The following is a 22,820-nucleotide window of genomic DNA, read 5'->3' on the forward strand; positions in this document are numbered from 1 at the left end:
ACAGGCAGAGGGAGAAGCAGGCTCCATGCAGGGAGCCCGACGCGGGTCTCGATCCCGGGACTCCAGGACCGCGCCCTGGGCCGAAGGCAGGCGCCCAACCGCTGCGCCACCCAGGGATCCCCACTTTTCAATTTTTTAATGAAAATACATCCTACTATATTGTGGTTTGACAACTACCCTCCCCCCACACTTTTATATATTAAGGACAGTTTTTCAAGTAACTGGATATCATTCTGTCTCATTAAAAAAAGATTGCATAGTATTTTGACTTAGATATAAACATGTTTTCTTTAAACATTTTCCTTTTTCTATTAATTCGAATGATTTATAGTCAGTTTTTGCTAGTTCAAATAAGACTCACGCAAATATCCACATACAACTTATAAAGGTTTCTGTGCAAGGTAAATTCCTAGAAGTGAATTATTTGTCCAAAGATCTTGTTAGGCTCACAGGCTACTTCCCTGTCCTCTTTCCCTTCCCTTAATCTTGGTGGGGATATTTGCCATTCACAGGTAGTAATCATAGAGAAGCATCAAGCATAAGCTTAACTTGGCTTCCCCAAATATGTAAAACAGGGATCCATATTATTTTCTGAATATCTTTCCCTTTTACTTAATGCAAAATGATTGAAAGGAAGGTAGTGAAACCTGTGGCTTGCTCCTTGTCCATTGGATACTACCTTTGTCTGCTAATACATCTTAACTACCTGTCCATTTTTCAGTATATTTTGAAGGAAGGTTTAAGATATCACATAGTGTTTTCCATGGATATAGTATAGATAGATAGATAGATAGATAGATAGATAGATGCTTTAAGTTTTCAGTGTTTCCAGTAAGTGCATATGGGGATTGCTTTTTTTTTTCTCTCTTTTTATTCTTTTTATCTCCCCCACCCCCAACCTTTCTTTTCCAGATTCTTCAGAGCCAATTTTCTATAGAATCTCCTCTGGTGATGTGGACAGAAAGTTCTCTATTCACCCATGGCTGGGCATCATTCGAACCCAGAAGCCTCTGGATCATGAAACACAGCCCGTGGCTGTGCTCACAGTACAGGCCCAGCTTGGCAGCTCCCCAGCCTACGGCAGTACAGAGGTCAACATAACTGTAATCGATGTCAATGACAACCATCCAGTATTTCCCAAAGCTTCTGATGAGGTTAAAATATCCAAGACCACACTGCCTGGCACAGCCTTGTACCTTGCCCGAGCACATGACGAAGATAGTGGGCAGAATGGATTCATCAGATATACGATTGCAAGCCAGATCCCAAGCATCTTTGCTATTGACTCGGGCCGTGGTGTCGTGTACCTCAATCAGAGTCTGGGGAGTGACGTGCCCCAGAAGTGCACACTAACACTCATGGCCCAGGATCTGGGCATTCCTCCTCGGGCATCCCTGCTAGTGCTGACAGTAGGAATTGAAGAACGAGAGCAAAGCCCATCTTTGACTTTTGAAAACTTGGTCTATCAAGTGGAAGTTAGTGAGTCTCTCTCACTGATGACCCAAATCCTGCAAATCCGGGCCTACCCACTTGGCCCACAGCACACAACCTCGCAGCTCCTGTACTCACTGGAACCCAACACAGACTCTGCTGTGTTTGGCATCCATCCTTACACAGGTTGGATTTATTTGCGACGACAGCTTGACTATGAATCCACACAGACATATAATTTTAGAGTGTTTGCCTGGATCCCGGAGGACAGATTGTCGCAAAATGTGAGCACTTCAGTAATTGTTCATGTCCTGGATGAGAATGACAATTCCCCTACCTTCTTGCATGATGTGTTGTTTTTGAAAGTCGAGGAGAGCCCTGTTCCCCAAGGGGTAATAGGCAAAATTACAGCAATTGACAGAGACTCGGGAAAGAATGGACAGCTGTCATATTTCCTTTTGTCTGATGGAAAATTCTTCAAGATGAATCCTAATACAGGTAGCATTTTGTAGCTTCCACTTACTCCTTTAAAATCAAAATTAACAAAACTCAAGTCTTTTAGTTATAACATTAGTACAAACATGTAGTTGAAATTAGTTTTTAGTAGATACCTTATTCAGTTAGAGAATTGTGATTTTAAAATGAAGTCAAAATTGAATAGAATTTTACCTGTATTGATTCATACTTCTCTTGCCTCACACCCACATATTGCCAATATATGGCTCTTATTCTGAATTAGAGGTTCAGTCAGGATTGGACCAAATAAGTCCCTATGCAAAGTCTAATTATCCCCCCAACCATTCTATTTCACTTGTAGATTTTTAAAAAAATATGCCAAATAATATTTCATAAACTATAAATGTTATTGATCTAAAGCTAGAAAAAATCCAATTAGGTAAGATTGCAAAATCACTCTGTTGATGCATTTCCCTATTCTCATTCTGATAAGGGAACCATGATGAAAGAGGCAAATATTTCCACTGAGCATTTTTTCAAGTCTTCATTATGAAGCTAAATATTAAAACGCTATTATATTTTAAATTTATATTGCAGAAATTTACAAAGATTTTATTTCACTCTGCAACCACCTACAAATAAAATACGTTCATATGCCAACCATACAGCCTGTAGAAACTGAGACGCAGCTCAAAAAACATGCCCTAGATTATGAAGCTAGAAGGAAGAGGAGGCCAACACTTGTACAACTCTGGGAGGCACCATTTATGTTGTAATTGGTACCCTCTGCCCTGTGGTGGGACAGGATTTGAATTCAGTTCTGATGAACTTCAAGCCTTTACTCCCTTAAAGTGCCTGTTGTGTGAATTAGGAACAGGTGCTCCTTCGTCCAGCAGATGGAGCTTTACACCAGGGCACATGACTTGCCCAGAAGGCTGCTAAGTGGATTTCAGTTCCCATTCACGCCCAAGCTGGGACGCCCTCTGCAGGGCACAAACTGCACAGCAGTACAGGATGATCTGCTGGCTCTTGACTTCACATGCTAGGTAGTTTTCCAAGGTCTTCTATTTCACTTGATTTTTTTTTAAATAAAGTATACAGTTGGTTTCCCCATGGTTTTCTCTATCCTACAATTAGCCCAGTGTCCAGATTCAGAAGACCAGGTGTCCTTTCCTAGAATTGCTTCAAGCAAGTAGCTTAACCTCAGAGCTCAGTTTCCTTACCATGAATAGAGGAGATAATTCCTGCTCTGAGAAGGAAAGAGTTAAAGCCTATGAAGGGGATTACAAGACTACCTTCTTGCAAATGATTCCAGTTCACGAGGGCTGGGTACAGTGTGCCAATACAGGGGTCAGGGGCCCCCTTCTGAGTATGGCAGGTGTGCCGGTCTTCCACATCTCCACATCCTGGTGCTCTGAGCCTAGCTCAGAGGGTGCTCTGGGACTAGCTCCCATGGAGGCCTGTGTTGGCGTCCCCATGCCCAGTTCCAGACTGACCTTCAAAGTCTTTTACACCACTGACCTCCAAACTGCTACTTGTCAATCAGAGTTGGCTCATTGGATAAAAAGCTGCTTGCCATTCAGGATTTAGTGTTTTCAGAGGAGAATTAGTTTGGCACTTTTAAAATGCAGTTGTTGGGTAGATGACTTTTGTTAAAAATCACACTTCTTGCAAACACTATATAAATGTAACTTATATACTAGATGTATATAGTAAACACTGCATTTAAGCTCAGCAATTCAGCAACTTACCCAATGTGAATATTCCTTTCTGTTCTTGATTTCATTCTTTGTTTTTACTGTCCTTTCATTTGGATGAAGGGGGTAAAGCCAACCTTAGAAATGGTAATGTTAGCTAGAAGTTCCTTCATATTGACTTTCTCACTAATAGATATTTCCATAAATGGTGAGGGAAACCATGACCAGTGGAACTCTACAGCTGGGCTGTCGGGTGAGACTATGTGGCTTCCAATGGTCCTTTGCAACAGGTAGAGGCAGCTATGATTTTACACCTGAGTCTCTGGCTGAACCATGAGGAAGGTTGCTAGAAAGCAGTTCTGAGAAAGAACATGGACAATAAGGCTTGCAAAGCATTGAGTCATTTGGGAAGTCACTATCCATTGCTTCACATATGTTTTGTGACATAATAATGAAAAACAACTATTTACAAAGACAAACCATTGCCTACAGAATGTATTTGATTTTCAGGAAGGTATTTTGGCATGATTTTAAAGTAATGATAACAACTGTCACATTTGTAATAATTTACAGCTTACAAAATATTTTTAAATTTAACATTGTATTTGTTTCTGGTAGCCCTCAGAGGTAGGTTAGGGAGAGATCCTTCCATGTCTGAGGTGGAGAAACTGGGGTCCAAACCCAGAACTTGTAATGTCAGAGCTGGGATGCTTTTCATTATTCTGTATAGGAGTATGAAGAAGGATATATCATAATTTTAAATCTCCTAAATTACTACTAAATTCCCACAGAATATTTTATCATTTATTTTTATGACTTCATTTTTTTAGTTTAAATAGCGGATGGTAGACAGTTTGACAAATTTAAAGTGGCATTTTCAGGAGAAACTTCAGAAAATTAACAGTCGAGACAAACTACTAATTTACATCATCTTAGAACTGTGCATTTACTCTGAATTTTGTATCTGGTTTTCCTTCCTGTGAATTAGCTTGGGTGTGGTAATTTTAGTACATAGTGATGGCCTCTTTTGTTCTACTCTGTATTTCTTAGGTGAATTTATCAGTTGGGTGGCATTGGATCACGAGCATCAGGTACACCATCAGGTGACTGTCCTAGTGACTGATCATGGCTCCCCACCACGAAATGCCACCATGGTGGTTTATGTCTCAGTTACTGACATCAATGATAACAGACCGTATTTCCCACAGTGTCTCCCTGGGAAGGAATTACACATCAAGGTTTGTGGAGTGAAGTAGCCTTGCAATGATTTTGTAATATTCTTAGTCGTTTGTTTTGAGCACCATCTTGTGGTAAAAAGTGTGAATTTAGCAAATCAGTGTTGGTGTGGCAATGCATACATTTCCAGAAGATCTAGAAATTGTGCACGAGTCAAAAACAAAATCAAAAAACGCACAAAGCTCCACAAATTAAGAAAAAATAAAATGGTCATATGTGTTATTTGGGATCACACATCTTGTTTTATGATAATGTAGTTTTGCCTGTTGTTTGCAAACATAATGGTGCCTCATTACCAGTAATGCTCAAATAATGGATTGTTTTTCCAGTAATTTGCATGCATATCTTTATGAAGATCTCCTTATGGGCAACTGGTACACATCACTAAGCTGGTTAGTTAAATATAGGGGAGCAATCTTTACCTCTAAAGTAGAAAGACATACAACCAGAGATTATAAAATTCAATCTTTGGTAGCACATGTGGAAATTTCTAATTACATTTATATTATTTCATCTTTTTCATTTCCATATTTTCTATGTCTTATCGTATACATAATAAATTAGAATGTTCATGTACATAATAAATAGATCTTGGAGGTGTTTATACTTGTTTAATTAATAGGTTATTTGAATAAAAGGTTTGGAAGCTGTTGCTCCAAAACAACTGAATTGGACATTCAAATTGTATTCAGATATGTATATTGAATAACTCAAAAAAGGCTCTGAGACAGTTAATAACTTAAAGTCATCTTCCAAAGCTGTATTTAAAGAAAATTCTATCAAAGCAAATCATTTTGATTTGAGTAGCATTTTGATTTTAATTTTATCATTAAAAGAGCACATGGCAGCAGGACTCTACACATGGATTTCAGTTCCATATGTAAATTTCAGTATTCCATGAAAGTTCCTGTTAACTAATGAGTTATGTTACCTGAAGGGATGGGTCTCCTGAAATAAAAGGTTTACATTTGTCTTTAGCATATTTTGGATGTTTTAAAAAATGAGAAGATGCTAGAAATCTTAAAATATATACAAAATCTAAGATTATTTAGTCAATTTGATTTTTTCTCAAAATTAATTCAAATGCTGCAGATAACTTGCCCAAACTGAATTTGAACAAATTTATTCAAATTTGTAGTGTTGTTTCTTTTCATGGATTTGCACATATAAAGCTTTTATATGGTAGATATTTGAGTTGTGGGTGGATTTTAACATAGTTTTTAAGAAGCTTAGTAGCAACATGTTCTTTCACTTAAAGGTTCATATTTCTTTCTAAAAATTCACTAATTTTTAAACCATTTGTTTTAATGATAGGTTCTGGAAGGCCAACCAGTAAATATGTTGGTTACAACTGTGTTTGCAAAGGATTTTGACGAAGGAAACAATGCAGAAGTTGTATATTCAGTATCTTCAGGTAAAAGTCACCCCTCATAAAGGATTAGGATTTCCTTTTAGAATTTCCTCTTTGTCCTCCAACTATCTACCCTCTTCTGGGAAAATGGTTAATGTTGCAAACAATACCAGGTACCAAAAAAAAATGCATTTGTGATTATTCAGAATCACCTTTTCATTGAAAAAAATGCATTTGTGATTATTCAGAATCACCTTCACTTTTAAATAACTTAAAAGTTTAATATAAAATTATAGTAGTTTTTCTGTCTTAAATAGAAACCAACCAAACATCCATCTTAAATGGATTATTTTCAATAATATGAAATACAAATATACTTTTATTAAAATTAAAGTAGTAGTGAATTAAAATTGATATTAAGTATAAAGAAATATGATTGTGAATGCTAAATATCCATGAATCTCTATGAAGACTAAATATCCTTAAGGTCAAAGTAAATCATACTTAGAAAACGTCACAGTACCTATATATGAGTGTATGTTGGAGCTTCATTGAAAAAGTCTCATGTTTATGTTTTTCTTTTAGAATGCACAGATCTCAGATTTATTCTGATGATTACCTTTAGTTGGCATTGCATTTTAAAATATTTTTTCATAAAAAAATAAAATAAAATAAAATAAAATAAAATAAAATATTTTTAAAGATTTTTGTTGCTTTGTCACGTTTGTCACAAAATGTGACATAATGCTATCTCTTGCTCCCAATGTTATCTCTTTATCTCAATAAATAAATAAATAAAATCTTTAAAAAATATCACTATCATTTTATTTATATTTTCAAAGTATTTTTTTTTTACTTTTTTCTTAAAGATTTTATTATTTATTCACGAGAGACACAGAGAGAGAGAGATACATATGCAGGGGGAGAAGCAGCCTCCCTGTGAGGAGCCTTATGCAGAACTTGATCCCAGGACACGGGGATCATGAGCCAAAGGCAGATGCTCAACCACTAAGCCACCTAGGTGCCCCAAAGATTTATGTATTTTAGAGAGAAAGAGAGAAGAGAGGGAAGGGCAGGGAGAGAGATTCCCAAGCAGATACTCTGCCGACCCTGAGATCATGAACTGAGCTGAAACCAAGAGTCCATTACTCAACCAACTAAGCCACCAGGCACCCCCCCAAAAAATTGCTAGCATTTTACAAACTAAGCATATTTTCAAAGCTCTTGCTTACCATTACAGGGTATTGGGGCAGATTTGCTATGAAGTAATAAAGTTTAAGTTTCAGGTCCCTTTACTTGAAGAGCTACTCTGGATGACAGTAAGGGTGAGTGGACAATTTATATTTGTAATATTGTCCCATTTTTCTTAAAGGGAGCCCCTCACATTATATGTTTTAAAGCCCCGCAAAACAGGAACATCCTAAAAGGAGCATACAGAGGAAAATTTCAATAATAGACATTCAAGACCTCTATGTAGAAAATTATAAAATATTAACAAAGGATTTTAAACAAAAAATGTGAAAAGCATATTACGTTCATGCTTGGGAAAGTTCAAGATCCTAAAGGCAACATATTCAATGGTAATGAACCTGTTGCACACACACACACACACACACACACACACACACAGAAATTAGTATATTAAAATATAATCCTGCTATAATACCATTATTTAGAAAGAAACAAAACCAGGTTATATGTTATTCATGAATATATGGACTAGAAAAATAAACCACCACTTTAGAAAAGAGGCTAGATATAGGGAAGGAGGGGAATGAGACTTGGGGGTATACCCAGATCATCTGAGGTAGTGATACTATGTTATTTATTTAAAATTTTTGAAGAATTTGGGGAATTCACTAATTTGGAAGTGTTTTCATGGTTCATCATATATTTTCAAATGTTTGAAATTTTTTAAAATTAGCTTTTAAATGATACTTGGGGTGTAGCAATATAAAACATATGATGGTATATATTATTTATACCATTGCTTTTACTTCATCCAGTTGCTAAATAGAGCCAACTATAAAATGTAAGAAAAAAATAATGAGTTAAAAATAAATATAATACAGAGTGGCTGGTGGCTTAGTCAGTTAAGTGTCCAACCCTTGATTTTGGCTCAGGTCATGATCCCAGGGTTGGGAGATCAAGCCCTATGTCAGACTCCACGCTTAGCATGGAGTCTGTTTTGGATTCTTTATATCCGTTCTCTGACCCTCCCCCCAGCTCGTGTGCTCTCTTTCTCTAAAAAGAAAAAAAAGAAAGAAAAGAAATTAAATAAAATAATGTAAACAAATACAGATATAACATTTATCAAAATTTCATTCGGTATTGATGTCAAAATGAATAAATGGATCAAAGCATATAAATCACAACTAAGAGATGTTACATAATTTCCTGCTCTACCCTCTAACTTTCTTAAGGGCAGGAGTTCTTTCTTATTTGTCTTTATATTTCTTATAACTGGTAAATTATCTATTCTGTGATAATGATTCATCAAACTGGAACAAAGTGATGAAAGAGAGACTAGCTGAGGCTTCGTCTTGAGTTTTTTGGGGGTTGTTTGAAGTGTTTAGATTTTATTAAAGAATATAAGCCTGTTATTTAACAACAACAGCATAAAACCCTGTATAATCAATTTGATTAGAAGTACCAGTATGAATTTATGATATATTTTAGTGTGTGCATGTGTGTATTCTCTGTCCACTGAAAAAGGCCTAGAAACTATGATTGGCCCAGAAGCAATAAGCACCCCCTCATGTTCAGAGTATGGCCTCCTAACAACGTGTTCCATCAAAAGGAACCAGGAGTCCTTGAAGAAAATGGCTGACTCCAGGTCTTGGACAAGAAATTTACAAGATGCGTCTGTACCATTTTGTCACACCAGATATAAGGAGGCTACTAAAGACTACTAGGATCATATAGGAAAAGTTTGGGAATTAACTTCAAGAGAATTCCAATGTTCAAAGATGGGACAATTTGAGCATTGATAAGAATAATAATGGCAATAGATTGAAACTCTGCTAATGTGTTTATTTTATTTTTTAATTTAAATTCAATTAGCCAACATATAGTACATAGTCTCAGATTTAGTGTTCAACACTGCTAATGTGTTTAAATTCATGCTTATGATTCTTAAAACAGAAACTAAACAAACTTTTAATGATCATAGTGCAGGAGGATGTTAGTGAACCAATCCACTATTTTGAACACTATTAAATAAAAGCTTAACATCAAGTATTTATCCTGATTTTCCACAATGAACCATTCCAATGATAGTATATCTGGGATTTGCTTCAAAAGAGAATGGTAAAGAGGAATGAGTAGGGAAGAAGGATTGGTCATGAGTTGATAATTATCGAAGTGAGGTGACAGGCACATAAGAGTTCACTATGTCATTCCATCTACTTTTATATATGTTGGAGTTTTTCCATAATAAAACATTTAAAATTTGTCATGTTTCCTGTCTCTCTGTTTAATATTATTTTATGTTCATACACTCACAGAGCTTAAAAGAAGCAAATCTTCCAAATTATCACAGGTATGTGCAGATTCTCTGTTTTCTGCATTGTCGGTTAACATCAATTTCTTCATTTGTGTGTGTATGTGTATAGAAGACAGTTCTGATCACTTCAAGATTGATGCCAACAGTGGTGAAATAAGAACTACCACAATCCTTTCATATGATTATAGACCTTCCTACAGGATGACTGTAATTGCCAGTGACCAGGGAGTGCCTCCTCTTCAAGGCCAGGCAGTCATTAATATCCAGGTAATGTTCCATTGTCACCATAAAGTGTGGGGAAAAAAATGTTCAGAAGCTTTTTGTTTTATTTATTTATTTTTTAAAATTTATTTATTTATTTACTTATTTATTTATTTATTTATTTATGATAGTCACACAGAGAGAGAGAGAGGCAGAGACACAGGCAGAGGGAGAAGCAGGTTCCATGCACCGGGAGCCCGATGTGGGATTCAATCCCGGGCCTCCAGGATCGTGCCCTGGGCCAAAGGCAGACGCCAAACTGCTGCGTCACCCAGGGATCCCGCTTTTTGTTTTATTTTTATACAAATGTGTACTATGAAGGTACCTTAAACATCTTAATGCTATTCGTAGAGAGCATTGCAGATTTTGTGTCTTTTTATCATCACTTGAAAAATGACTAGACCCCAATAACTTTTCATTTTAACTGTACAGTTCCTGACAAGGTATTCACCTTTATCACTACCTAGGCATTTATGTTGCTTTGCTTATGAAGAACAAAAAGGTGTCTTGTCTTTCACTTGTTCCTAATTGCAAGGACCTGGTAAGTTTGCAGGAGCAACTTGTATATAAACAAGTCGTCCATAATAAATCACATAGTTGTTTGTAATTATTTTTAAATTTAGAAAAGTCACTTGAGAACCATATTTTAAGGCTTTGCTTTAATCATAATAAGCAAACAACTTGTGGGAAGTCTTCACTGTAGGAAAAATTCACACTAACCAGTGAAAAATGAGATGACTGTGCATAGCTAGATTTCTTTACTCATGCACATAATGACCAGTAATATTAATGAAGATATGTATAATAATCAAGAATATATATATCTCCAAGAGTTTTGTTTCCAAATTATATTCTTTATTGATTGAGGATATGTGGGTTAGGAGAAAATTCTGTATCGTAATATTTCCAAGGCTCTGGTTTCAGATAAACAAAGACACATGATACATAAATGTGCACAGATGTTGTCATTATGGATATATTGGTCTCTAGGATTTAGAGTAATTTGGAGAACCATTTATCCCACATTCTCATTGGAGAATCACAAAGCTACAATTCAACTTAACTATAGTATAGTCTCACCAAACCTTATTTCACACATTAGAACAAACAGGGAAGTGGAAAATTTTGTACTTTCTTATCTCCTAGATGTTATGCAGTTTTCAATCTTCAGAGACATAATGTGATTCTATCATTGAAAAAGACATTTTCTCACCAATTAACGTACACGTATTATACAAATGGAAGGAACTAGCTTCCAAAATAGTATCATCGCATCTATTGATTCAATTGTTTAAAAGGACCCTAAATTAACAGCTCCTTTCCACTCTTATTTCAGGTGATACCATTATCTAAAGGGAGAGCTATCATTTCTCAGAATATTAGACACTTAGTCTTACCTGAAAACTTGAAGCCTGCAAAAATAATGAGTTTGATAAAGTCACCTGATCACCTTCAACAACATCAGAACAGAAAGTTACATTTTAGTATTGCTGCAGATGACAAGGATGGCCACTTCGAAATTGACAGCTCAACAGGGGACTTGTTCCTTTCTAAGGAACTTGATTATGAAATGACATCTCATTACCTTTTCAGGGTGGTTACCAAAGACCATAGCAAAACCCCTCCCCTGAATAGCACAGTCTTCCTTAGTATTGATGTGGAGGATCAGAATGACCATTCCCCATCTTTCCAAGAAGAGCTCATTGTGATAAGCGTAGAAGAGAACGTCCCTGTAGGGACCCTGGTGCATGTCTTCAATGCCAAAGATGGGGATGGCAGTTTTTTGAACAGTAGAATTCAGTACTTCATTGAATCCCACCACCCTGGAGTGAGTCCATTTCTCATTCACCCCTCATTTGGCACATTAGTCACTGCATCCCCCCTTGACAGGGAGAGAGTTCCAACTGTCATCCTGACAATAACTGCATCGGATCAGGCTGTGAATGTGACAGACCGGCGATTGAGATCACTGATGGCAAAGGTCATGATTTTGGATGTCAATGACCACAGCCCCACTTTTATGTCTTTCCCCATTGCCCACGTCAAAGAGAATGCCACGGTAGGCTCTTTGGTGCACCACATCACAGCTCAAGATCCAGATGAAGGAAGGAATGGAAGAATAACATACAGTATCCTCTCAGGAAATGAAAACATGGCCTTTATGCTAGATGAGTCATCAGGTACTGTCTGCCATTATCAGTTAAAGTTCTGATCGCTTGCTCACATTTGTCCTCTTCATTTTCCTCTGTTAAAATGGCAGTTCTCAAGATGTGTAAGCTTTAAAGAAACTTGACTTGATTTACTGGTTAACTTACGTATAGGAAAGGCACAGAGGTTGTACTCAAACAGCCACCTGTAATCGGCCTGCTTGCTAATATTGATGATGCTTTGTGGCTAGCTCATATTTCATGGGGTGAGTAAACTTGTTTGCTACTTGTTTGTTGCTTGTAGTAAACTTGTTTGCTACTTTGCACTGTGGTCCTCTCAGGGTAGGAGGTGGGACCAAAATGAGTCAAGGCAAAATGTGACTAACCATCAGCATTATTCAAAGACTTTAGAATGGAAACTTATCTTTAAGATCGTACGAATATACATTTGTAAATAGTTGGAAATACTGTATCTCTAAATGGTTGGGTTGATTTGGGCATTAAGACCTTTACTTCTCACATCAGCCATAACATTTTATTTTTTGCAGAGGCATTTATTCACTGTCCACACTGTAGAAATGTCACTTCACTTGTCTTGCTGTCACCATGTTGCCAGATAACATCTACTAAAAGTTCTGATGCAGTTTGATGGAAAGCTACATGTATAAAATATCATTCTTGTGAAATTGGAAATGAACATCCCTCAACCTGATTTTTAGGAGATATGGAAGAGATGGACTACCATCTCATTCTCTCAAAACTAGAGAGTCTTAGAAAAAAAACATCTCAGATGCATACCATTTGGCCCAACTGTTAGTTAAGAACGTTATTTGGAATGGGACTGAATGTGTAGGATTTGGAAGTCATGATGATAGGTTAGCTATATACTGTTGGAAAATTTCATCAAAATATTTATTAAATCCTGTACATATGGTTCCATTCTGAGGCATGCATGACCACCAGCTAAAAATCTAACTGACAGAGAGATAGTCCAGACCCGGTTGCTGAGTTCTGTTAGAGCTGGGGTCTCCATGGACCTGTTTCAATGATACTTAAACTGTTTTCCAACATGGCTAAGGAGAGTCTATTTCAGATTGTTAAAGAGGATAGATAAAATTAAAGTCGTGCCTCAGTAATATAGGTATTATGACTCTTGAGCAATTGTACTAGCTCTTTCAGTTTGAGGTATTTTTCAAAGACATAAATGATCATTGCTGAATGCATTCAGAGGAGACGAGCTATTTTTCTTTGCAAAGCTCACATTTCTTATGAAGAAGATACAGTGAGTTTTGCAATGGCTTTGGCTCTGAAATAAGAAATTATTGAAAACCTATATTATAAAATCTGAATTGGTAAGCTTCTTTAATTATTTGAAGGCAATCCTATGAATGCTCATAGGATGAGCATGTGTTAAAGAAGCAAACAGCAATCCTCAAAGAAAAAAAAATGGGATTATTGGAATCATGGGACAGCTGTACGTGTGCCAGACTTTATAACACTTTGCTTAGATGAGTTATTTGCTTAAATGGCAGTAGGATGGAGACACGTTTTATCTGTGAAGTTTATTTCCTGAGTTAAAGAGTCTTTGTATTTTTTTGTTAGTAAAACAAGATAGTTAACTGAGATAGTATAAAGAGACTATACCTCTTTATCCTAAGGAATGTAGACATACTCACCTTTTTGTAGCTTAGTCACTTTTAAACATGAAGTGTCATTTGACATGGAGGAGTTTACTGTTTCAACCTAGATTTGTTTGTTTGTTTTTTTAAGCAGGCTCCGTGCCCAGTGTGGGGCTTGAGCTCACTACCCTGAGATCAAGAGTCACATGCTCTACTGATGGAGCCAGACAGGCACCCCTCATCTAGATTTTTTTTTAATGAAAGTAGAAAAATAATTTTGATGTAATCATCTCCGTAGATACATGATAGATTATTTCTGAATTCTCATTCATCTTTACAATTTAAACCAGAATGACTCTTTTGACTAAAAAGTTATCTTTTTATTCTTGATAATATAGAAACTTAACATTGGTTTAATAAGATTTATTCTTTAACGAAGAAAGTTTCTGAATCTTTAGCAAATTAGTCGTGTTAGACAAAGGTAGAGTAAGCACAACTTCTCTAGAAAATGTTTTATATTGCTTTTCTCTTCTTTCAAATCAGGCTTACTAACAACCACTTGTCCTTTGGACTATGAAGTAAAAGCTCAGCACATTCTGACCCTCCTAGCCCTGGATGATGGCATACCGGCACTATCTTCATCTCAAACTCTGACAATTACTGTTCTTGATATAAATGATGAGGCACCAGTGTTTCAGCAGAACCTGTATGAAGCTTCAGTTAAAGAGAACCAAAATCCAGGGCAGTTTGTCACAAGGGTTGAAGCCATGGACAAAGATTCAGGTAATTTAAAAACATAGAAACTTGGTGATTAATACTAAAAACAAAAATTCACATACTTTGAACTAGTTATGGCCTGGGAAAATGAAGACAATTTCTAGGTATCTCAAACTTCTAATACCTCTTTGATTACCATACACATAAAGACCATTCCCATGTAAAGATATGTGTGCTTTTTTTTAAAAAAAAAGATTATTTGTTATGAATTATTATTATTATTTAGTATGCAATGAGGGGGGAGAGGCAGACAGAGAGGGAGAAAGAATCTCAGGCAGACTCCCCCACGGAGCATGAGCCCAATGCCTCAACCAACTGACTGAGCCACCCAGGCACCCTTCAGTTATGTGTGCTTTTTATATGGCATTTGTATCTATTTATTTACATTATTATTTATGGTAGAGTGATATATAACTAACATATAATTTTTTTGATCTTGATAATAAACTGCATCTATAATAATCTAAGGGGTAATAGATAGACAAAATATCACATATTATTCAGAGTATAGTGATTAGATACATTACGTACAAAAAGGTAAATGGATCTGTATTTCCCCTCTGTATATATAGCAGAATGGAAGAGAGAGGATGCCAGCATCAGATTGCCTGGATTTGAATCCTAGAGCTACCCTTTAGTTCAGCTGTATAACTTTGAATAAGTAGCTAATTCTCTCTGTTGCTTTGTTAGCTTTTCTGGAAAATGGGGATAATGATAGGGCCTAAATTTTAGTTCTGTTATGAGTAGAAATGAGTTATTACATGTAAAGAGCTAAGATCAGTGACTGGCACAATAAGTAGTCAATAAAGGTCAACTTCTGTCATTACTATTATTATTCTTATTAATATCAGCCACTATGTCCAGACAAATAACTTTGAAGTGAATAGCTACTATAGCTAGGAATTTGTAAATGTCTTAGAGTTGCTTTTCAATATCACTGTGACTTTTTTGGTATTTAAGGTTCAATAACTTTAATAATATTGTTTATATTTTAATTAAAAAATTTGTAAAGACCTTTTTTTATTTATTTGAGAGATACAGGAAGAGTGTGAGAGAGAGCATGAGCAGGGTGAGGGACAGAGGGAGAAGCAGACTCCCTGTTCCACTGAGGGACTTGATCCTGGAACTCTGTGATCATAACCTGAGCCAAAGGCAGATGCTTAACCAACTGAGCCACCCAGGTGTCCTATATTTTAAACAAAATAGTTCTGAAAATTATGGTGAAATATTTGTCATTGAAAGCATATACCAGTTTTCCCCATCTGATTTAATAGAAATAGTTTAATAAGCCAGCCTTTGTACCTCATGTATATATATATTCTTTTTGTTGTATGAGTTTCAGGTGTACAGTTGTCCATATATGTGTGGGTTTATTTCTGGGCATTCAATTCTGTTCCATTGATCTGTGTGTCTGTTTTTATCCTAGTACCATACTGTTTTGATTATTATAACTTTAGTATAGTTTGAAATAAGGGGGCATGACACCTCCAGCTTTGTTCTTTCTCAAGATTGCTTTAGCTTTTGGGAGCTTTTGTGATTTCATACAAATTTTAGAACTATTTGTTCTAGTTCTATGAAATATGCCACTGGAGTTTTGTTAGGGGTTGCATTGAGTCTGTGGATTGCTTTGGATAGTACAAACATATTAACAATATTAATTCCTCTAATCCATGAATAAGCCAATCTTTTTAAATTCACATTCATATATAGCAAGTGGCATTATGTAATCAGTATAATTTTTATTACAAGAATTGTAATAGAGGTGTCCATGGAAAGAATAGCATTAACAGTAGCATTTTCTTCCTAAATTGTTCGTCTAAAGGGTAATAGATAGATATCCTTGAGCTTTTAAATTATATACCATTTTAGATGCTTTGCCCTTGTGGAAAACATCATCTTCTCATGAAATGCATTGTATATGATGCTACAAAAATTTTCTTTTCAAAGACTAACCTAATTTTCTCTTTTGACCAGAATGGGGCAGTATGATCATAAAATTTTTCTTACTATGCTCAAAGACACTTGACTGGAGAGTGGTAACAATTGCCCCTCCCAGCTTGTACTTACAGAATTCATTTAGCACATTTCTGGCAGTATGGTTTTTAGGGTGATAGAAACAATGGAAAATATACATCAGCTTTGTGTTTCACAGTAGTTCAATAAAGTTCTCTTAGAGTACTCTGGTGTAAATTGAGCACTATAGGGCTCTGGGCAGCACAGAAACTATTTCACAAGGTTCACAGACCTATGCTGAACCTGCCACTGATGTGGATCAGTGCAATAGTTACTCATCAGCAATTATTAAAATATGTAAAATGCTTCTTGTCTTTGATGTTACTTTATCTTATTAATTTTATTTTTGGTAATGGACACTACCAGGGAATCCCTCCTTTTAATGTCTGAAGAGAGTGAAAAGCATTTCTCTCAAATTTTTGCATATATCAACTAAAAATGATTACTGTAAATATGCATTCTGATTTTTACTGTCCAGGTGAAATGTGAAGTGTTACTGTTCGTTGAAGAGTTCATTATTCTAGAGATTATGGTTTGCCTGATGGAGGGTTTAGATGCAAAATTATTGTTTTGCTGGCTTTGCATTTATGGATGTTTGAAATACACATCAGCATCTTCAAGAGTCTCATGTACCTCCACATGTTGTGGAGACAATTTAGGTTTACTGTTAATCTCAGTGTTTTTAATGAGGTCAGATCTGTTAAGCAAGTGCTTTTGAATACATTTTCCCTTAATCTTTTGTTATTGTTTTTTGTTTTTTATGTCTGCTTGTTGGGTTAAAACTGAAAGCCTGAGTGTCTGTCCTGGTCCAGCCATTCCCCCAAAATGAAAACGAATTATGCATAAGAATTAAATATCATCGTCAAGATTTTAACATAACTGGCATCACACTGGAATTTATGAATGGTTTACTTTATAGTATATATTTTTAAAAATATGATAGTATTACTTAATACTAGAAAGCTGAACATGTGTTTTCTAGCACTCTGCAATGCAGTTTTTAACATCGTAAGCCTAGAGTGTTGTTTGGCATTCAAACCCCACGGGACTTCGAGCGCTGCATGTTTATGATGTATGACTCACACTAGTTCTAACATGAGTTTTTTCGTGTATTAAAAGGGAAAAACAACTACCAGGTTTTAACTAAGATATTAAAACTGCTACAGCTTTTGGTACCACCAACAAGAGTTCTATTGTTAGTGAGAAAACATTTACCCCCAGTGCGCCCCTCCCCCAGTCCCCAGAGAAAGGGAGCCTTACCAGGGAAGATGACTCACCCCCTGCTGATGTATTTACTCACTAGTGGTGAATACAAAATAATTTAACAGCACACTGCCATGCAAAAATGCCAAATTCCATAATGAGATCTTATTCTCCATTCCATAAAAGAATGTATAGTTGACCCTTGAACAATTTGGGGTTTAAGGGTGCTGACTGCCCCTCCCATAAGTCAAAAATCCACGTTTAACTTTTGAATCCCCCCAAATTTAACCACTGATAGCTACAATTGACCAGAAGCTTTATGGATAACATCAACGGTCAATGAACACATATTTTGTATGTTATATGTATTTTATATGGTATTTTTTCTTTTTGGATACGGGGTGGGAGAGGGAGAGGGCAAAGAAGGAGAGAGAGAGAAAAAAAAAACTCAAGGAGACTCCCCATGAGCGATGAGCTCCAGAACTTGACACAGGGCTCGATCTCACCACCCCAAGATCATGACCTGAGCTGAAATCAAGAGTCAAACACTTAACCAACTGAGCCACCCAGGTGCCCCTCTATACTGTATTCTTACAATAGAGTAAGCGAGAGAAAAGAAAAATGGTTTTTAGAAAATCAGAAGAAAAAGACATTTACAGTACTGTACCGTATTTATTGAAAAAAATCTGCATGTAAGTGGACTCATGCAGTTCAAATCCTGTTGTTCAAGGGCCAACTGTATTCTCTGTCTGGGTTTATTTTGAATTCACTCCAGAACTAATGTTCTAGAAAATGTCCTGTGCTGGATTACAACTGTGCACAACAGCCTGCATTTGAATGAAAGGGAGAAACGCTGCCATGACACTATTTCATGTTTTACCGACTCTAAAACATCATTAATTATAAAATTCATCTAACTTCAGAAATGTTAAAATGTGGGGGGAAATGCGTCTTAGAGTTAATGAAATAGTAACCATGAAAAAGAAAAAAAGAAGAACCACTTATAACTTCACTCACACAGAGATAGTCACTATTAAAACTTTGATTGAGTCTTACTTCATTTAATACAGGGTATTGTAATTGCTTCCTTGTTCACTCATCTGCCTGCCCTTTACGCTGTGAACTTCTCATGGATTCAGGACACGTTTTATTCACTGTTATCCCAGATCCCTAAGACAGTGCAAGCTAAGACGTAAGAGCTCAGTAAATATTTTTGATTCTGTGATCAGAGAAACTGGAGCTGCTTCAAGTTGCCTTCACTCTTCAGAATTCATTCATTTATTTATTCCTTCATTCAATCAGTCAGCCATGATCCTGTTTTTGCCTCAGAACTTTGAGTTGTGTGAGCATTGTACAGTTGAGGGATTCACGAAAAATGATCTTCCTCAAAAGTAATCTGAAAATAACACTTCCATGGTCAGCATTTTTTATTAATTCCTCATGATTTTGAGGATGAAGTTTTATTTTCTTTTGCTTAACAGCCAGGCACTTTATGAAGTGACTCTAGCTTTCCTCTCTATCCTCAACTGCTGTCACTCTCTCACCCTTGACTCCAGGACCCAGCCCTGCAAATATTTCTCTGTAAAGGGTAAGATAATAAATATTTTAGGCTTTGCAGTCCACAAAATTTCTGTTACTCAACTCTGACTTTGTACCAAGAAAGCATCAGTAGATAATACATAATGAAATGAGTATGGGTGTGTTTCAGTAAAACTTTACCCAAGTGGGGATGTGCTGGATTTGGCCAGTGGGCTGTAATTTGCCAACAGCTGGACTAATAGATATATCTAATTAAGACATCTAAGTTACTTGCTACTTTCTGCACATTAGATCCAATTATAATGTCATCAACATAGTAGATCAATATGATGTTCTGTTGGATGCCAAGATGAGCAATATCTCTGCCAAATAGATGATGGCTAATAGTGGAAGAGTTTACGTAAAGATGTCCTCTATCGTTTCTGCTGAGTAAAAACAAATCATTTTTGATTATTTTTTCAAGTTGGTTTAGAGTGTTTGATCTCAAAAGATGGTCTTAAGACCGGTGGTACCATCATTTACAGCATCCAGAGGCCAGCCAGCAGAGGGCTTTTACAGAATGTTGGGATCCCTCCAACCAATGTCTTCCCCAGGATCTTTATAAAGGAGAGTCCTCTGAACTTTTGGGAAGTGTTATAGGGGTAAGGTGGTAGGCATGTCATACATGGTAAACGTGCCCTAACATTTCTGGTTCTTCAAGATTTTGGATGCTTACTATACAGTATGCAAGAGATCTGGCATCTCCACCTTAGTGAGGATAGGCCATTATTGAATCAGTCCATCAAAGAAACTCTTGATGGGACACCTGGGTGGCTCAGCGGTTGAGCATCTGCCTCCAGCCCAGGGCATGATCCTGGAGTCCCGGGATCAAGTCCCACATTGAGCTTCCCACAGGGAGCCTGCTTCTCCCTCTGCCTGTGTCTCTGCCTCTCTCTGTGTCTCTCATGAATAAGTAAATGAAATCTTTTTTGAAAAAAAAGAAACTTTCGAAATAAAGAACCATATGAACTAACACATTCAATTCAGAATCTCTGCTAAGCACATGACACCAATAATTGCAGCCTAAACCAAAGTTCTATTTTATTTTCCTGAGTCTCACAACCTTAGAAATGACTTGCACACAGATTCCCTAGGTTTATTCCAATAAAATTAGAAAACTCCTGCCATTCTTTAGAAGAGAGTCAGATTTGCATATGACTGCCTGCAAAAGTTGGGATGACTATAGTCATGGGTCTTTATGTGAATAAACATCTCTTTGCTGGAAGTTACCTGTTGTATTTGCCACTCGGTTTGGGTCTGATCCTCAGGAGATTTAGGGCTCATATAGAAGCATTCTGGTTTTGGACGTACCTGGGTGGCTTAGTTGGTTAAGCAACTGCCTTCAGCTCAGATCATGATCCTGGAGTCCTGGGATCAAGCCCCACTCTGGGCTCCCTGTCAGTGGGGAGTCTGCTTCCCCTCTTCCTCTGCAGCTCCTCATGCTTGTCCTCTCTCTCTCTCTGTCTCTCTCTGTGTCAAATAAATAAAATCTTTAAAAAAAAAGAAGCATTCTGGTTTTTAACTATGACTGAGCTGCAAGTTGAAAGCTTGAGTTTGTTTTCTTTGTGCAAGTTCCTAGTACATGCAGAGATTAGCTATCTCCCATCACACTCCCTTGTACTCCCCTACAGCCAGAGTCATTTGGTCCCCTGGAGAACTGGGGTTCTTCGATTGTGATTTCTTCACCAACGACAAAGGTGATAATTTCACTGATTATGATATCACCACAAGACTGGTGTTCCATTTCCTCTGGTCAAAGAACTCAGCACTGCATGCAAAGCCAAGGCATAACCAAACCCAGAATCCCTCATACCTCAGACCTACTCCTGCTGCCAAGTAGTCCAGCAGTCAGGTGCTGTCAGGACCACCAGAGATTCTAATACAGGTGTTGAAGGCTGGGTAAAGCAAAAAGGGAATCCGGAAGTAACCCAGGAGAAATCACCATAGGAACATCTAGCAGCACCCCTAACACTTGGGGAACAGAAGAGGTCAAGGTTATCCGACTGTAAAAAAAAAAAAAAAGAGAGAGAGAGAGAGAGCACCTAAAGAGAAAATGGGAGGCCAGGTCTTGCAGAGCCTGGTTCTGGGACTTCTCAAAGACTCAGAGCCATGAGCTTGCTGCCGCAGGTGCAGCGACAGTGCCAGCAAGGATAGTGAGCAAACAGGAGTCCCACCTCCTTTCCTGCTGACTCTCACTCTCCCCTCGGAGTCCCCTGGCAGCAGACCCAGGGAGAGGGGAGATTGGCAAGAGAAAAATGTGGCTTGCGGGTCCCTGGACCTAGCATCACAAGGCAGAGCAGGGCAAAATACATACACACCTGACACACAATGGCTTCATGACTAGTATGCCATGGAAAGAACTGAGGGAGAAGCAGGCAGAGGAAACAACCATGACTCAGACTCAGACAGAAGGAAATGTAGTACATTCAGAGAGGAAAAAGGAAGCCAGCGGACCGAGAGCATAGCGAGCAAGCATGTGAGAAGAGGTGGGGAAATAAGCAGAGCCCATATCATATGGGACTTCCTAGACTGTGCTAAGGTGTTTGGATTTTACTTTGAATATATTCAAAAATTCTTTCTTCTTTCTTACTTGTTAAATCCTATTTATCTTTAGAGGCTCCGCTTATGTAGAAGGCAACCATCCTTTCCTAGTGATGTCTATTTTTTTTTTAAAGATTGTATTTGAGAGAGGAAGAGTGAACATGAGCAGTGGGGAGAAGGGGCAGAGAGAGAGGGAGAAGCAGATACCCCACTGAGCAAGGAGCCCAACGTGGGACTCAATCCCAGGATCCCGAAATCATGATCTGAGCCGAAGGCAGACACTTAACTGATTGAGCCACCAAGGTGCCCTTCCCAGGGATGTCTTATATGGAATCATAATGGCCTGCTTACTTATCCGTGTGCACTGCTATCCTGCCAGCACTGTTAGGGGAGAGAATTTGTCTTCCTGCTGGCAGTTGTAGTCTTAGAACTTGGCATAGTACCTTGGCACCTGCTATCACTCTCTATACATGTTTATTTAATGAAGTAATCAATGAACAAACTGTCTACCTGGGGCGAGTCTTCCCTGGTCCACTTCCTTAGTGATTTCAAGTATCCTACCACACTGTCCGTAATTCATTGATTTAATTGTCCCCCCTCTAAAGGGGAACTTTGAGGACCAAAATAATTACTTATTACTCAAGGGTATCTTTCCAGTGCCTGGCACTCAGTAGATATGCATTACATGAATGAACAAGTGAATGAATGAACACATGAATGAATGAATGAATGAATGAATGAATGAGCAAGCAAAACAATCACATGACTGGAGCTCTGTGTAGATACATGGGTGTTATCTGCAAATGGATAGAATCCAAAGACAGTGAATTGGGCAGGAGGTAGAATGAATTCCTCTCCCCTCTCCTTCTCTCTTCTCTTTTCTCTCTCCCTCCCACCTCTCTCCCTTTGCTCCTTCCTTTCACATCAGACAATGGGCATCTGGGTGGCTCAGTGGTTGAGCATCTGTCGTTGGATCAGGTTGTGATCCTGGGGTCCTGGGATCGA

The 22,820-nt window shown here is 37.5% G+C and overlaps 1 protein-coding gene across 1 annotated transcript in view; it reads left to right on the plus strand.

Annotated features, from left to right (window-relative positions):
• DCHS2 (dachsous cadherin-related 2) overlaps nt 1–22,820 on the plus strand; it is a 228,275-nt gene that overhangs the window by 142,706 nt on the left and 62,749 nt on the right. The window contains exons 5-10 of the mRNA XM_041737820.1: nt 913–1,929; nt 4,635–4,822; nt 6,135–6,234; nt 9,786–9,943; nt 11,274–12,117; nt 14,247–14,486. Coding sequence (XP_041593754.1) covers nt 913–1,929; nt 4,635–4,822; nt 6,135–6,234; nt 9,786–9,943; nt 11,274–12,117; nt 14,247–14,486 — 2,547 coding nt within the window. The remainder of the gene's footprint in view (nt 1–912; nt 1,930–4,634; nt 4,823–6,134; nt 6,235–9,785; nt 9,944–11,273; nt 12,118–14,246; nt 14,487–22,820) is intronic.

Source organism: Vulpes lagopus, chromosome 23, assembly GCF_018345385.1.
Source record: "Vulpes lagopus strain Blue_001 chromosome 23, ASM1834538v1, whole genome shotgun sequence".
In the NCBI taxonomy this organism is placed as follows: domain Eukaryota; kingdom Metazoa; phylum Chordata; class Mammalia; order Carnivora; family Canidae; genus Vulpes; species Vulpes lagopus.